Genomic DNA, 17416 nt, shown 5'->3' on the forward strand with positions numbered 1-17416 from the left:
ACCTGTCTACTAATGGAGCAATAAATGATAGACCTATACAAGGTGAAAATACCCTACGGCAACAGGAGGTTAGACCTCTGTGCCTCTATTGTCCTAATAAGATTCCAGCCTTCAACATCTCCACATGAAAAAACCTCTGGTGATTTATATAAAGATAGCACCCTAAAGTTAGGAGGAAGGGCTAAGATTCTTCAGTGTGTCCTCTGGCTGGAAAGGGGCCTCCATAAACCCTGATAGGATTACGTGGTTGCCTAGAAGCAGATGCACACGCAGGACTGCCCTAGATAGTTGAGGAGATCATTTGGCTTATAAGTGGGGCACATTCTGTTGTTAAACATAAAGGTTCACTTAAAAGTGAGAATGTTCATAAGCAATGCTAATGTAAGAACCTCCTGGTAATCCTAGCACCTCTGCCCCTGTTACAATCAAGAACAGGATGCACCTGCAGGCCCTTGACATTCTCTTACTGTAATTACACACCTGGGACTCAAGGCTGCTGACAATACACAGCTGGAAGAATAAAACAGGCCAAAGGACAAACCGCCCTATTCCTCCGAGCAGAGATATTTTCATGTTTTTGTTGAATATTGTTGTTGTCTCCAACTTGATACTGGTTTGCTCTGCTTTTGATACATATCCGATCCCACAAACCTCCCCATATCCAAATGTTGCGAATTTATTCAACAATGACTTGTTCAGCTTCTACTGTAAGCTAACTTTCTGCAACAGCTACATGAATCTATTGCCATCTGACTAGATTATTCAGACACCTGCCCCAAAGATATTTGCTGCCTTTGATGCCTAAACTCGCGCTCCCACTTTTATTTGATTACAGTTACATCTTGCAAAAAGGCTGCCATCTAGGGAAGCATTCTGTATCCCAGATCAAGTCATGGCAACAAATATAGATTTTAAGAATATATTTGTCCACATCTAACACGTCTGTATCCTAATTAGTGCCTGGAATTTTATCAGCACATCATTCTCTAGAAACTGTGTGCTTTGATTTCATCAATATCTCTTTAAAGGGCACTACAGCTGACGAACTCATGGTGGCTGGCCAGAGCAGGAAGAGCGCTCTCCAAGCCACCATGTCAGATGTCCCAGAAGCTCTGGGATGCCAGCTTGTGAGCCAGAAGTGACGCAAATGCCACAGTTGAAAAAATTCACTTCAGCCTTCTGTAGACAGCCAAGAAAACCTCATGAATAGCCACAGCTGTTGCTCTCAAAGAGGAACAAGACGGATAGAGCAAAAGCAACAATGTGATGCAAATAAGATTAACACTAAGGCCTGAAAATTGTTTTTCAACCTAATGGCAATTCCGGGACACCGGTTTGTGAGGCAAGGCTAATACACCTTCCTCTGTGCTTAAATCATGCTGCCCAAGATTGCCTGAAGAAACAGGTAATAGAGCACTGGGCAGACAGAGTCCTATGAGGAAGAGAGACTGGCACAGTGGTCACCATAGGTATTCTGGTCTTAATGAAGAGAGGAGTCATGAGGACGAGAAGCATGCCAGACTATCTGTGGAAGAATTTTCCTGTTGTCACACCTGTCCTTTCCTACTTATAAATCTAATTTTAATCCTGTTCACCATCAGGAAGACATTCCTGTTCTCCTGAGGCTATGCTAGAGATAGTGCTAAACTCTTAGTTTCTTAACTGAAAAACTGCATCTGGTTGCTTATTGTGTTTACCGTGTCTACTATTAACCCCATGCCCTTAAGCCAGTTCTGATTCAGAGTGGCCCTATAGGACAGAGTAGACCTGCCTGTGTGGGTTTCCAAGGCTGTAAATTGTTATGATTGTAGGAAGCCTTGTCTTTTCCGTGAAACGTCTTGTGGTTTTGAACTTCTAACCTTGTGGTTAGCAGTCTAGCACATAATCCATTATGCCACCAGGGACCTGTGCCTTCTATAGTGTCTAGGATTTGTACATAGTCAGTAATTGTGCACACATGTGTGTGTGGAGGGGGTGTTGATCCTGATAAAGAGTAGAAATTCGTTTTGTGTAGTGCCTGCCACATAGTAGACAAGTACTTGTTGACTAGATACCTGAAAGGTATATTAAATGAAGCAGTCAGTGTTTTCAGTAGGGTGGAATGAAGTAAAATATGGCGATGAAGTAAAAGTTTAGTGAAGAGTTCTCAGGAAATGTCACTATAGATATGGATCAGAGAGAAAGCATGAAAAGAAAGTATATGGTTAAAATTTGCCTTTATGGAATTCCTATAGGACCGCTCTTGCTACCCTTGAAGAATGAGCAGGGAAGGTGTCATGGTGGGGGAGGGTGGGAATCCTCCTTGGAGCAACTTTTGTGACCATTTTCTCACCAATGCAATTTTCAGTTTTCTGAAAGCTTCTTCCTCCGGAGCTCCAGTGATCTTCTCATGTCCTTTGGTTCCTCTTTTGAAAGTGCAAACTCCCAGAGACTCTAGGACAGAGTATACCTGCCCTCTGTGGAGTTCTAGATGTGTAAAATGTTATGGGAGTCTATAGCCTCCTCTTTCTCCTGTGGAGAGACTGCTGACCTGGTGGTTAGCAGCCCAGCACGTAACCCACTAACAACAGCCACCAGGACTTATGGGTTTCTCTTTGGAACCCCACAAAAGCAATTGCCATCATCTTCTGAACGGATCTCTTTGCTTTGGATTTAACTAGCTCAGCAGATCTCCTTGGAATCCACTGTTTTGTTTCACTTCTTTTGGAAAGCACCGTAATAAGACTAAGCTAAATGTATTACTGAGAGGACTTGTCTGTAGCTATCCACTAATCTCAGCCATATGTTTAAAGGTGTTTTGGTTGCATGTATGAACTGGAAACTTACTGGTGATTAGTTTTTACTTACCCCATGAGAATGGATGTTTCCAAAAGGGGGTTAAAGTTCAGTCACACCAAATACCTGCTGACTTGTTTTTAGTTTACCATTTAGCTATAATATAAAATGCAATGAAGACTCTAGAAATACCACCTATTATATCTGACCCCCCCCCACAATGAATCTGGAAACAAAACTTAACAGTTCTCTAATCAAAATGCTTTAATTAACTGAATACCTTTGATCACATGACCACCTGGACCACATTGGAACTCTAAATATATATGTACAATGACTGATCAGTTACTCTGGATTATTTGGTATGGATGAGGAAAGTCATTATTAATTATTACAGATTGATTTAATAGTCATTTTTTAGATAATTAAAATTGCCTACAATCACGAATCAAAGCAAGTCAATCACAGAAGATGTCTTTCCATGCTCCTTGAGGTTAACAATATATCCTTTACATTCTTATTTGGGTGCTTGAGTCATGCAGTGGCATCTGGAAATGAATCAACTTTTCCTCAATGGGATAGTTCATCTATTTATGTTATGTGAACAGAAGATAAAGAGTCATATTTTCATACTACCTCTGTATATGGGAACAGAGGGTTACTGAACATATGTTTCTATATAGTAAGCTTATCATAGAATGGAATTGTGGTTGAAACCAGTCTGAATTTTCCATCATAAATATATGGCTGAAGAGGAGTCTCTAATACTTTAAGACAGAAGTGGTGGTAAATGCACTGCATGGAAAGTGAGCGAGCATGCAGACTCATTAAGCTGCATTTCTCTGCTTTACTGTGATAACGTAAATGTCAACATGGCCTAAAATCATATCATTGTTTATGTACTAGTAGCAGGAAGACCTAAATAAAAATTTCCTGAGCGATGTTGGCATTATGTAACCTCTCCTTCATCACTACAACAAGAAAAAAAACCATACACCTCGTTCCTTTCGGGCAAGGCCACCAAAGAGTAGGAAAAAGCTCTAATCCTCATTATTTCAATACAATGTAAACTAATTTTTTAAATCATTCCAGACATATGTCACCAAAGCTTATAGTCATTAGTGGGTGAAGATTTTTATGTATAAAGAACAGGATGTCATGAATTCTTATTGGTATTCATGTGTACACGGTAATTTGTTCCCTTGAAAACCCAAACAAAATAGAACAAACCATTCTTGAATGGGCAGAGAAATAAGGCTCCACACAATAATCTGTTGATATTTCACTCCAAAGGATCCCAAATGGGGACCTAGTGGTATAGTGGTTACACATTGGGCTGCTAACAGTAAAGTAAGCAGTTCAAAACCACCAGCCAGGTCCAAGGGAGAAAGACAGGGCTTTCTACACTTGTAAAGAGTTATACTCTTGGGCTGACCTCACAAGTAACATGATATCCCCCTTAGGCTACACTAGGACTCGGTGTGAAAACCTCAATGAATGAACTGGGTCCTACCTCAAAATTACCTGTAGCCCTTGGAATTAAGACTGAAATTCCCTGATGATGGAAGAATCAAATGATGGCCATCACAAAACTGGAATTGGAGTCATATTGGACCTTCGTTAGGATCCCCGGCCTAGTGGGTGTCCAATGAAAGGGGACCCAGAAATACCATACATTTGCTATCTTCATGCCCTCCTTGCACTAATATGACAGGTATTAATCTGATAGGCAAGGATCAGCCATTGTAAAGAAGTTACAGGAAATTTCCCCCTAACACCAACCCCCATGCTCAATGTAAACTTGGCCCAATCTTTAAAGAATTCAATCGGTACCAAGTAATAACGAATGAATTGTGGTTTGTTGCTGGACTATACTCACATAACCTCCTTTCCTCAACAGTACCTTAAAATCTATGCCATTGGATAATTTATTATAGCTTTATACCCCAGAGAGTTGATTGATACTATTTTTGTCATAAAATGATAATAAGATCATTAAAGTAAACCAAGTCATACAAAGTCTGTGGACAAGCAGATGGATTCTGGACTCCCACTTAATTCTAGCTCCATTCCCGGGACAGTTAGTTCTTATGACCTGGCCCTGTCTGATACTCGCCTTCATGAAAAGATCTCTAAAGATAAGCATGCTACAGCAAAGGGTGGTGAAGAAAGCAGATGGTGCCCAGCTATCAATTCGTGGCTGGGGTCTTCAAGTGTGTGTTCAAACAAGCAGTCATCTAATTATCAACTAAGTCCACACAGAAGAAACACACCAGCTAGGGTGATCCAAAATCACAATTACAACACTAGAATATGGTGAGGAAAAAAGCATCAGGGCTAAAATTATGAAGACCCAATTTGTAGAAAGCCATGGAGGACAGTGGGAGCCCACAATCCGCCTGCATAGGATCTAGTCAGATCAAGGCTCTGGTAGATCCCCTCTGGCCTCAGTTGAGGGACACAAACAGCTTTGGTATTAGACAAAGATGATTGTCAACCTGAGCACAGTGGATGGAACTATGGTAAAATATGATATTTGGTTAATTGAACTCCCTCTTGACCCATCCTGAATTTGTTCTAGGTTTAAATATTTCTCGCTTGTTCCATGACAGAATTTTTCTTTCTGGCTTATTTTACTAATGCTGGTGGTCTTTTCTTTCTTCCTCTTGATTTTTATTTTATAAAATTTCTTTCTCTTTTGTTTTTTATTGTTTCTTTGTTTTCCAATTTATGAAAGGAGTAACTACATAGAGACAATAACTGATGCAGGTTTATAGGGGATGTGGTTGAGGGGATTTGGAGAGCAAATAATGAATGTGGGTGGGTGTGTTAGAATTGAGTGTGATGATGTATGTATACTTATTTTTAGAAATGGCTTAATTATGGAAGCGTATGATATGTGAATTTTACATCAATAAAAATATTTGGTAAGAAAAGGAGATACAATTTTGGCAACTTACAAGGGGCAGTTCTACCCTGTCCTGTAAGGGTCACTATGAGCAAGAATTAACTCAATAAAAAGATTCCCCAAAATTATACATAGCAAATACATGCAAATTGGAAGCAACATTGTGAATTCCTATTCTTTGAGGACATCTTTAAAAATGGTGCAACACCTCATCATTTTTTGTCCCTTTTAACCCACTTTAAATTGGTTCCAGATTTTAATATTGTATGCTTTCTTTTCACTTAAAGTTTTCCTGTGCTTTATTTTGTCAGTGTTGTTAGGGTTTTTCTGTTTCTTGATTTTGTTTTAAAACAGTTTTCTGTATATGAAATCATTATAGGCCAATCTATAGAGTCAGTAAGTGGATTAATAATTAGGTGTGGACTTGGCAGAGGCAACTGCGGAAAATGGGGAGTACGAGAAAGAAGAACATGTTCTAACATTGATTGTGGGGATGATTGCACAATGCTTCTGAGCATGCTTGAACTACTGAATTGTATGATATGTGCATTATATGACACTCAGAAAAGTGATTGTAAAACAGAAATGTATATACTTTGATAAAGAATATGTCAAGAAACAGTAACTTCACATTTGATATGTTTGTTTAGGAAATGTTTCTATGATTTTGTCATAAAAAGGAATGATGCTACAATCATCCAAAATATGTGCGTCCAGCTGCCCCTTAATTTGAAAAGGAGCATTTCCATAACTCTTAAACTGTTTTTTTGTCTGATTGATTTATTTTCTCATTGCCAGCATGGCTAAAAATTATATGTGCCTAAATCTAAATTTCTAGAGGGAAAAAAAAGAATTTAGTCTCAACTTTCTCCTTACTAAAGGAAAGCATTAACAGCAATTATATTATTTTTAGACCAATTAATACTATTTTCTTCTTAAGCATTTAATTTGGAAATAATTTCAAACACAGCAATATTACCAAAAACAATTTTAAAATTACCCATATATCCTTTACCCAAGGAGCCTTGGTAGTGTGGTGGTTACACACTGGGCTGCACTTGGCATGTTTGGCAGTTTGAAGCCACCATCAGCTCCTCGGAAGAAAGACAAGACTTTCTACTCCCATAAACAGTTAGTCTCGAAAACCCACAGGCTCTCAGCATTTACTCGATAGCAGTGAGTTTGCTTTTGGTATCTGTTACCCAGAAACATGTTAATATTTTTCTCATTTGTTTTCTTGATAGCTACAATTTTTTTCCTGAAGTAGATGACAATTAGTTGAATATATCATAGATTTTCACCTGTAATTACTTGAGTGTGTATTTCCTACGAATAGAGATATTCTTTTCCATGCTATCAACTCATGCCACTTAACTGGATTTGAACAATAGTTGACAGCCTACCATCAGCAGTTTCATCGCCTCCAAAATGTTGTCGGTAGAAGAGCATCAGTTCAATGTTGTAGCATTTGTAGATAACCACAAGCAGTATAAGGAGCAGGAAGATTGCCCCCAAGCCTCCTGCAAGCTCAATTTTGTAGATTAAATCTGGAACAAACAGAGTAAACAAGATACAGTAATTAAATTAGGAACATTTGGGATCTTCCAATATTTCTAATTTCTGAAATGTGTTCTCCCCCAGAAGATTCCTGTTTAACACAGTGCTTGTGCACTTGAGAAATTTGTATAAATCAGATTTTTATAAAATGTATCCTCACCTAATGATTCAAGTAATATACAATTGAAAGTGGTAAATCCACCTGAATAACATGTGGATTATCACAGCCATACTATGGCTTTGAGGGTATTTCAGGCAACAGTTAAGACTGTCTTGTTCTGGGCCCAAGACCAATATTTTGTTGTTTCTGTTAAATTATCTTATTGGCTTCAGAAAGATTACTGGCTAGTACATTTTGGGCCACGGGTCCTATTCTTCTACAGGGGAATAGTATCATAAAATTACTCTCAGAATCAAATAAATCTAATGAGCCTGCAGGATTTAACTGTTTCGTTTAACCTCAGTAGAACATAATCTAATACAGACAAGCAGGGAAAATTAGCTTATCCATTTCCCCTACTCATTTGAATAAATGACTATAATATGTATGTGATATAATACACCCCATGGAGCTAAAGGAAAAGCAGAAACCCAGGTTAATCACTTAGCCTGCTCATCAAAATCTTGCTACCTGATAGCGGTCATAGACCGCTCCAGTGGGATACCCTGATAACTCTGAGAAGTGAAATAATTAAATCAACACATAAAGGAAAGAGACATAATATCTCTCAAGTCAAAGGAACTTTCCTGTATCTTAACTAGTACTTTTAGCGAATCTTAAAATATATTATTGATAAGGGGCAAGACACCAGGCCAGAAACATATTTTCAAATGTTGGACAAGGACATTTCTTTGGTCGCCATATAGTTTCAATGCAATAGCCTATCAGATTAGCTACTTTCACTTTGGTCTGATTCCTAAATTACGTAGAGATACTTTAAAAAAATTAACTCCGCTTACCATGTAACTAGAAACTGGGAAAGGGAAGAGACCTTCTAGTTTGTACCTCAATTACTTGTGAGTTTGGTTGGCATCAGTCATTCTCCCCAGATGCATCACTTCCGGGGCACTATCAAAGTCAAATGGCTGGCCCCAAAGGGCTGCCACTCTGGAAGATTTCTTGACAACCAGATAGTCAACCTTTCCCTGGGTTTGTCCCTCACGTCTTAATAGGCTTATTGCTTAAGAAAAATTAGTGAGGCTCACTAGAATTAGGATCTGTTTAGTTTGGTATGGTTTACTATATAGATAAACATACATACACCAGCCTTTGCGATCATGAGGTGTTGAAGGGATCAGGTATCAGGCATCATCAGAACAGAAAATCTTATCATAGTGAATGGGGGGGGGAGTGCGGAGTGGAGACTCAAAGCCCATTTGTAGGCTATTGGACATCTCCTTACAGAAGGTGCTTGGGGAGGAGACGAGCCACTGAGGGTGCGCTGTAGCAACGATGAAACATACAACTTTCCTCTAGTTCCTAAATGCTTCCTCCTCCCCAACTATCATAATCCCAATTCTACTTTACAAATATGGCTAGACCAGATGATATACATCGGTACAGATAGGAACTGGAAATGCAGGGAATCGAGGGAGGATGATCCCTTCAGGACCAGTGGTGTGAGTGGTGCTACTGGGAGGGTAGACAGGGGGTGGGTGGGTTGGAAAGGGGGAGCTGATTACAAGGATCTACATTTGACTCCCTCCCTTGGGGACAGACAACAGAAAAGTGGGTGAAGGGAGATGTCGCCCAGGGCAAGATATGAAAAAATAATAATTTATAAAATATCAAGGGTTCATGAGGGAGGGGGAAGGGAGGAAGGAGGGGAAAATGAGGACCAGATGCCAGGGGCTTAGGTGGAGAGCATATGTTTTGCAAATGATGAGGGCAACGAATGTACAAATGTGCTTTACACATTTGATATATGTATGGATTGTGATAATATATGTGATATATATATAGATGAAGAATTGGAAAGCCAATAATCTAAATCACTTACCAAAGATCCTACACCTAAGAAGTGACCATGGTGGGAATTGAGCCAAGGTTTCCTAAGTTCAAACTCAAAGCTCTTTGCATTCCACCATGGTTTCCTAAGTTGCAGTCTGGAAAGTAACAACAGAAAGTCCTTTCCCTTTCCTCACATATAAGTGTTGGTGATGCTTTCCAAACCATCCGGCCTGCAGTGAATTGCTCTCCTCTTCTTTTTCACATCCAAGGGGACAAGATGAGCTACAATTCATGGGACAGAATGGCACTACTACCGAAGTCAGCACTCCATTGAGGGCTACTGGAGAATACTGTCACCATAGTAACAGAAGAAGGAGAGACTCCCTGGAGTCCAGTGCCAACGAGTGTTAAATTTTGTGGGGAGAGTGGGAATTTGGTTTTGGAAAGGAGATGGAGTGAGAAGAGAAAAAAATGGTGCCCATAAAAGAGGAGAGCTAGGCAAAAGAGTCATGGCATGTCCATGTAAGCAATATGAATCAATGCCACTCTCTGAATAAGGAGGGAGGAAGAAGGAAGGGAGAATGGCTTGTGGGGGGGGGGAAACATGTCAAGAAACATGATGAGGAAACACATCATGACTAGGACTAGGAAATTGGAATCTATTTTTGTCTTATCTTCTGGGAGAGGTGGCCATTTTGAAAATAAAGCCACACAATTTCATGTGCAAAGAAAACCCCCCACCACACCTTTCTTCTGCCTGTGGACTTCAATATAAAATGTGGCTCTCCAAGCAATGAAGCGGGCTTTCCTAGGAGACCTCGGTGAGGCTGCAATGTCAGGATCGCTTTGTTCGCTCATCATCTTCTATCCATTATCTATTATTAATAACTGATGTGAAATTGACAGAGCAATACTTCCCCTCCCCCACTCTTAAAACTGTCTTCTCCTTTCCCTTTCTAGTCTTGTTCTTTTCTAAGGTGCTCATTTTATGCTGTAACATTTGGGGCTGCTTTCTCTCTCGTCAGAACCGTTTTCAACTATTTTCGAAGTCACCAAATGGGAAGTTATCAGCAACTTCTATGTTATGTAGAGAGTAGAGTTATTAGGAGGTACACGGAAAATGGCAACATCGGAAACAATTTGCACTCCCAAGTAGTAGTCACCTTTTTTTTTTTTTTTTTGGTAGAAAACTGTGGTGCGACAAGTACCCTGTGGTTTGGGGATCCATTTTATTAAAAAATGTATCTGAAAGATATTACCTAATGAAGGCTGTTTCAGTTAAAAACGGTGGATTATGACTCCGGCAGTATTCTTCAATTCAGCCCAGGCAGTCACATCAAAAGGGAAACATCCTATAATCAGAGGGCACAATTGCCACCACCCAAGTGATGCTGACTTGTCTCCTGCCTTCTGTTTTCAGCTGCCATTTTCCATCTCAACAGGACCTATATTTCTAGGGACATTTCCTGACTGAGTGGCCAAAAGTCATTTTACGGCGGCTGAATCTTGTGGATGTCCTGCAAGGACACTCTAGCTGGAACAGCAAATATTTATGGGGTTGTGACTTTTTCCAAGCACCCAAAGTACAAGCATAGTGCTTTTTAACCTTCTTAGTCTGGCCCAGCTATTGCTCTGCTGTGAACTCAAAGATCAGATACTGTAGAATGGGCCAAAATAACAGCTGCAGGCAAGGCCCTGAAGAAAGAGAAGGCTGCAAATGCTTTGCATTAATGAGCTTGTTCTCTCCCTCATAAACTGGGAGGCAGTTTAGGAGATCCAGCCTTAGATCTGCTATACACGTTTGGTGGTCTGTATAGAGCAGCTGCACTGGGACTAGAGAGATGCTGTGACCTAGCTCTGGAGGGAAAGGGAGTGTGTTCAGGGAAGCAAAAATAATTGTCAAATTTTTTTGAACAGCCATTCAAATATTTAGTACACCATAGAAAGCAATGTAAGATGAAATTCTTACTCAAAAGTTAGTTGTTCTCACTGGTAGATTTCTCATTGGGGATGAGAAAGTGGTTTGGTGCAGGTAGAAGATCCACAGCAAAGGGATGTCATGAAGTCAGAAAACTTGTACCTGTTTCCAAAAGCTCATGGAAACAGTCTATTATCTTTTCAGGCCAAGTTTTCGACAAATTTTTTGAAGCCCTCTTGTGTTAGTTAGCAGTTTTCATTTATATTTTATTTTTTTCTAAGTTCATTATTTTAAAAAAAATTATTTTATTGGGAGATCTTACAGCTCTTATCACAATCCATACATATATCCATAGTGTCAAACACATCTGTACACAGATTGCCATCATCCTCTTCAAAACATTTTCTCTCTACTTGAGCCTTTTGTATCACCTCCTCGTTTTCCCTCCCTCTCCCATGAACCATTAATAATTTATACATTATTATTATTTTTTTCATGTCTTACACCAACCACTGTCTCCCTTCACTCGTGTGAGTGGGCCATATGTCAATCATTGTGATCAGTTCCCCCTTATACCCCCTTTCCCTTAACCTCCTAGTTTTGCTACTCCCCTTATTGGTCCTGAGGGGTGTATCTGTACTGGATTCCCTGTGTTGTGAGCTCTTATCTGTACAAGTGTACATGTTCTGGTCTTGCCAGATTTTTAAGTTAGAATGGGGGTCATGATAGTGCAGGGGGTGCAGTGGGAAGCATTAAAGAACTAGAGGAAAGTTGTATGCTTTATCCATGCTATACTGCACCCTGACTGGCTCTTCTCTTCCTTATGACCCTTATGTGAGGGGATGTCCAATTGACTACTGATGGCCTTTGGGTCTCCACTCTGCCCCCCCCTCCTATTCACATCGATATGATTTTGTTTTGTTTGGGGTCTTTGACGCTTGATACCTAATACCCTTGGCACCTCATGATCACACTAGCCGGTGTGCTTCTTCCATGTGGGCTTTGTTGCTTCTGAGCTAGATGGCTGCTCGTTCATCTTCAAGCCTTTATGACTCCAGACGTTATATCTTTTGAAAGCTGGGCACCATCAGCTTTCTTCACCACATTTGTTTATGCACCCATTTTGTCTTCAGGAAAGGTGAGCATCGCAGAGTGCCGGGATAGTAGGAGAAAGTGTTCTTGCATTGAGTGAGTACTTGAATGGAGCCCCAATGTCCATCTGCTGCCATAATACTTTATAAATAAATATGTGTACATAGTCTTTTCTCCTACCATTATATATAAATTTTAAGAAAGTCTTTTCACATTATGAAAGGCTTCATAACATGTTGCTTCTCCATAATGGTCATTTGGGGGCATCTTAACTATCTAACAGCACATCAGTAAGTTACGGATCCATTAGAAAAATGAACAAACAAATGACAAAACTTGTATTCCAGATGGGAGCGCATTGTAATACCTACATGAATAGCATAGAAGTCAATACATAGCATTGTAACTACTGAGGGCAAGCTTTGGGTTAAAAATGTAAAGCACTGAACTTCAAAGGAGTTATTTCCCCCTCCCTCTCTCCTTCACCCTCCCTCCCACGTGAACTTGATAATTGACTACTTCCAACTTAAAATCTATTGTCTTGAGATAACATGAAGTTCAACCGAATGAGAAATGGCACTAGAGAAATAAAAGAGTTATTATCAGAAATGATTTTTCTCTGCTTCTTCTAGAAGTGCTCACCAACATCAAGTATTAGGGTTGACAGGAAAATAAAAATTCCATGCTGTCCTGGAGGTACAACTTCAAACCAAGCTCACTGCCACTGAGTCTATTTCAACTCATGGTGACCCTACAGGGCCAATTAGAACTGCCTCTGTGCATTTCTGAGACTTTACGGGAGCAGAAAGCCTCATCATTCTCCCATAGAGGAGTAGGGGGGACAATTTAAAAATAACAAACATACACCAAGCTCATTGCTATTGAGTCAGAGTAGAACTGCCTCTGTGGGTTTCCAAGGCTGGAAATATTTCAGGGCAGAGAAGCCACATCTTTCTCCCACAAAGCAGCTATTGGTTTCAACGTCTACCCTTGTGGTTAGAAGTTCAATGTGTACCCATTATCCCACCGGAGTTACCAGTAACTGGAGGTACCAGTAGCTATGGGAAAATAGCCCCTGTAGCTAGCACTGAATTGTTGCCCTGCAGAGTCATAGCAAGGCTAATGAGTGTCCAGGGACAATCTCTAAATTGTACCACCACTCCCAATTTCAAGATGAATAAATCCTGAGAGCACTGACACTCTGATAGTTGCAAAACATCAGGAGAAATATCTTACCTTATATTGTCCAGCTGCCTTAGTCAGGCACCTTTCATATTTGCAGAGTCTCAGAATGCATTAACTGATCTAGCACGCCCTTTGAATTGTACCCAGGAGCAACTCCCCTCCCCCTTCTCCCTTTTCTACCTCCCTGGATAAACCTGTCTACCTAGCTTGAAGAAGGATGTTGGGCTTTAAGGGTTAATAGAAAATGTTCACTTGTATCACCTTCAAGTGATATCTATGGCACATACCATACATTAGATCAGTGGATCTCAACCTTCCTGATGCCATGACTCTTTAATACAGTTCCTCATGTGGTGGTGACCCCCAACCATAACATTATTTTCATCGCTACTTCATAACTATAATTTTGCTACTGTTATGAAGTGGGTCACCCCTGTGCAAGGGTCATTCAACCCCTACAGGGGTCGCTACCCACAGGTTAAAAACAATTGCCTTAAACCTCTGATAACTAGTGACCTTGTTGACTGAATCACGTCTGTTCCTCTTATAGCAATATATACACAAGAACACTAATGGAGAACATTTGTTTTGGCTAAATTTACAAAACCTCTGGTGATGCTGTTGGGTAATATGGGGCTTCTAATTACCAGGTAGGCAGTTCAAAACTAAAGAAAAGATTTACAGCTTCGGAATGTCTATATAGGATCGCTATGAGTCCAAATCAACTCAATGGCAGTGGGCTTTGCCAGTTACACACATACAGATCTAGCTAGCGGCTGACTGTTATTGCAATGTCTCCCTTTATCTTTTCTATCTTTAAATCTAGAGTGTCGTTTGCATGCACATTATATGTAATTTTTACCCCACCTGGAGCCAACTTTAGAGAATGATTTCCATGAACGTTAAATTACTTGGAAATAGGAATATGTACACACCCGCTTAAGGCCACTTCAGGAGCTCTAGTGGTGCTGTGGATAAGCATTGGGCTTCGAGATGTGAGGCAGGCTGGAATTACAAAGACTAATAGGGCTGTAGCTTTTCTCAGCTGTCTGCTCTCATAAAAAGTTAAGCCTCAGAAAACCTACGAAGGGTCACTATGAATCGGAATGGACTTGATGGCATTGGGTTTGGTTTGGGCTTAAAGGCATCTTAACATGGTACCATATCATAAAATAGGGTTTATAATCTATGGCTTATCCCTTAGAAGAATATTATTTATTTTTCTTCAAAAGCAAACTTGCTGCCATCAAGTCAGTTCCAGTTTACAGCGACATAACAGGACAGAGTAGAGTTGCCCTGTGGGTTTCTAAGATTGTACATATTTATAGGAGTAGAAAGCCTCACCTTTCTCCCTCAACTGCCTGGTGGTTTTCAACTGCGGACCTTGTGATTGGCAGCCACTATGCCACCAGGGCTCTACTTATTCTTTAGGGAAAAAGAAAGTTACTCTGTTTCAGCTTCAAGAGTAAATCCCTGTCACTTCATTTAAGTTATATAAAATAAAAGACTGTAATATATGAAGAAAATATTGGATACTAATATTTACCAACTTTTATGTAACATTTATTTAATCAAAGTGAATTTTATCTCACTTGATTTAAGTCATAACAATATTCCATTTTATGTATCTACTTGCTAATGGCATTAGAGTTCATAAGTATTTTACATTCATATCCACAAGAAGAAATTATTCCTTAAAAAAGACAAGACTTGTTAATAGAAATTTATACTAAATGATACCATAAGGCCAGGAGACATTCTTAACTTCACATCAATAATTACTTGGTATCTAAACAAACCATAGTAAAAAATAAATACCCTTTTTACGCAAGAGAATGCTGGCATGCTTCCTTCCATTTCGGTTTTCTACATGGCAGGTATAATTGGCCAGATCAGCCTCCTCCACTGAGTCGAAGATGAGTGCCAATTCAACTTCTTTTTCTCCAAGATGCTCTTTGAGGAGCCTGAAAGGAAGACAGTAAACTCGGCTAGATTTGTTTGGATTGGGAAGTAGCTATGCAAAAACTACAAACAAAACAAAACACACAGCTCACATGGGTGACTAGTAGACGACGAAAGTCCTGGCTGTGTTTAAGTAGGGGCCCCTCAACAAGTAAACACAAATTGGATCTTAATCGAAGGTCAGATGGAAAAGAAAGAAGTGAAGAATTTACTCCACAAAATGAAATGGTAGAGCCACTAAGCTTGGCACAAATTGTTGGACACTTGACTGCTAGTCAAAAGGTTGGAAGTTTGAATTTATCAGAGGTGTCCTGGAAACATGACTGCTGATGTACTTCCAAAAGGTTGCAGCCCTGAAAACCCTATGGAGAAATTCTACTGTGAAGACATATGGCTGTCAAGGGTTGGAACAGACTTTGATAAATAAAAAACATATAAAATGTGTAGCAAAAGAGGAAACATTGGGTTCTTTGTTCTTAGTTGTGCTTATCAAACATAATTGAATCATTGTACCATAACAGTGGCTGGGGATCGCTAGGTGTGTAGGTTCTGGTTTTATGTTAGAGGCCAGAATTTTTATAACAGTAATGGTAAGAGAAATTAGAAGGTGTTGAAAGTGGCTGTCTTATGAGATGTGATAGTTAGGTTTATTGTGACAACTAGGCCAATAGGAACATGTGGGCAGATTTAGATCAGGTTGCAACTTGAATGGCGGGTGAATGAGATAAATCAAGAGGGCTGGCATCCTCTCGCTCTCTCTCTTTCAATCTTAAAAAAAAAAAATCCTGTATCTCTCTTGATCCCTAGTGATCAGAACAGTGTGCTGCTGCTTTTGCTACTTCTTTGCCTCATCCTCTGTGTTACACTACCTGTAGGCCAAGCCAACCTATGGATCCTGTTGTTAGGGCTTGAAGCTCCTTTGAGACCTGTTTCACCACACTGCTGGAGCACACATCCCTTGAGCTTGAGGTTGGTGGATTCTGTTGCTCTGCATTGCTTGAGTTTGAGATAGGGTCTGCTTCGCTAAGCTCCCATGCTACTGAGTGTTGCTGAACCACACTGGCTGTCTGCTGTCTGAGGGCAGACTCTGCCTGTCTTGCTTGAGGGAAGTCTCCATGTCTGCTTCCTTGACCTTGGACCAGCAGCCCACATCAGTTGAAAGACTTCCAGTATATTAACTGTTCCATGAAAGTGAGTTGAACTGAGTCTTTTGTGCACTAATTAGCTGCTATAGTCCTATATTTCTTCTCTCTGTATAAACCTATCTATCTAATCATAAGTGTCCTGGTTTTGTTTCTCTAGAGAACCCTGCCTAACACATGAGACATGAACTAAGGGTATTGAGTGGGTTTCTATCTCCAAATACCAGTGAGAAGTTTGTTCTGTATTTTGCTCCTACTTCTTTTTCCATTGCAGTCATGTATCTTGTAAACCGAATCCTCCAACCATCTGAGGTTTTCATCACCCTGCAGCCTCCAGCCTTACTTGGCAGACCCTGCTCCAAGTTTGTCTTTCTTTTTCCACCCACTGTATCCTACCCGCCCCTAAGTGAAACTGCCCAATGTGCCATTTTCTTATAGTCTTGCTTTTTGATATTTCAGATGAACCTGCAAAAGGGTTTTAAATGTTCAGGAACAGGTATTCACAGAGAAGCTGCATCGCCAGGAAACTTTCCTTAGGAGTATGTCAACTGTTTCATTGGCAAGTTATACTCTCATCACTGAACTATCGGGTCAGGTCAAAGTAAGCACTTGTTGATTGTTTCTCTCCTGATCCCTCCTCTTGCTGTTGGCTAAAGGTAGAGCAAATAATTATTCTTCATGGTGGCAACCCTGCCTTTAAATTCTTGCACGATATTCTTAAACACAAATATTTGCTAGCAAGGGACATTTTCGATGCTTGAAAACCAAGGAAGCACAAGTAACACTCATCTTTGTTTTACACACCTAGGTATGAATGCAAGGAAGGACTCTCTGTTTTACTGAGATTTAGCATGAAATTGGACAAGAATCCTGGACTAACAGAAAGCTGGGTTTAATTATATACCACCTGTTTACAACTTGACTCT

General features: G+C 40.1%; 1 protein-coding gene across 1 annotated transcript in view; it reads right to left on the minus strand.

Moving 5' to 3' along the window:
* IL1RAPL2 (interleukin 1 receptor accessory protein like 2) overlaps positions 1-17416 on the minus strand; it is a 719072-nt gene that overhangs the window by 14643 nt on the left and 687013 nt on the right. Inside the window, exons 6-7 of the mRNA XM_075538447.1 lie at positions 15205-15350; positions 7087-7230 (exon numbers count right to left, since the gene is read on the minus strand). Coding sequence (XP_075394562.1) covers positions 7087-7230; positions 15205-15350 — 290 coding nt within the window. The remainder of the gene's footprint in view (positions 1-7086; positions 7231-15204; positions 15351-17416) is intronic.

This window comes from Tenrec ecaudatus, chromosome X, assembly GCF_050624435.1.
Source record: "Tenrec ecaudatus isolate mTenEca1 chromosome X, mTenEca1.hap1, whole genome shotgun sequence".
Classification (NCBI taxonomy): Eukaryota; Metazoa; Chordata; class Mammalia; order Afrosoricida; family Tenrecidae; genus Tenrec; species Tenrec ecaudatus.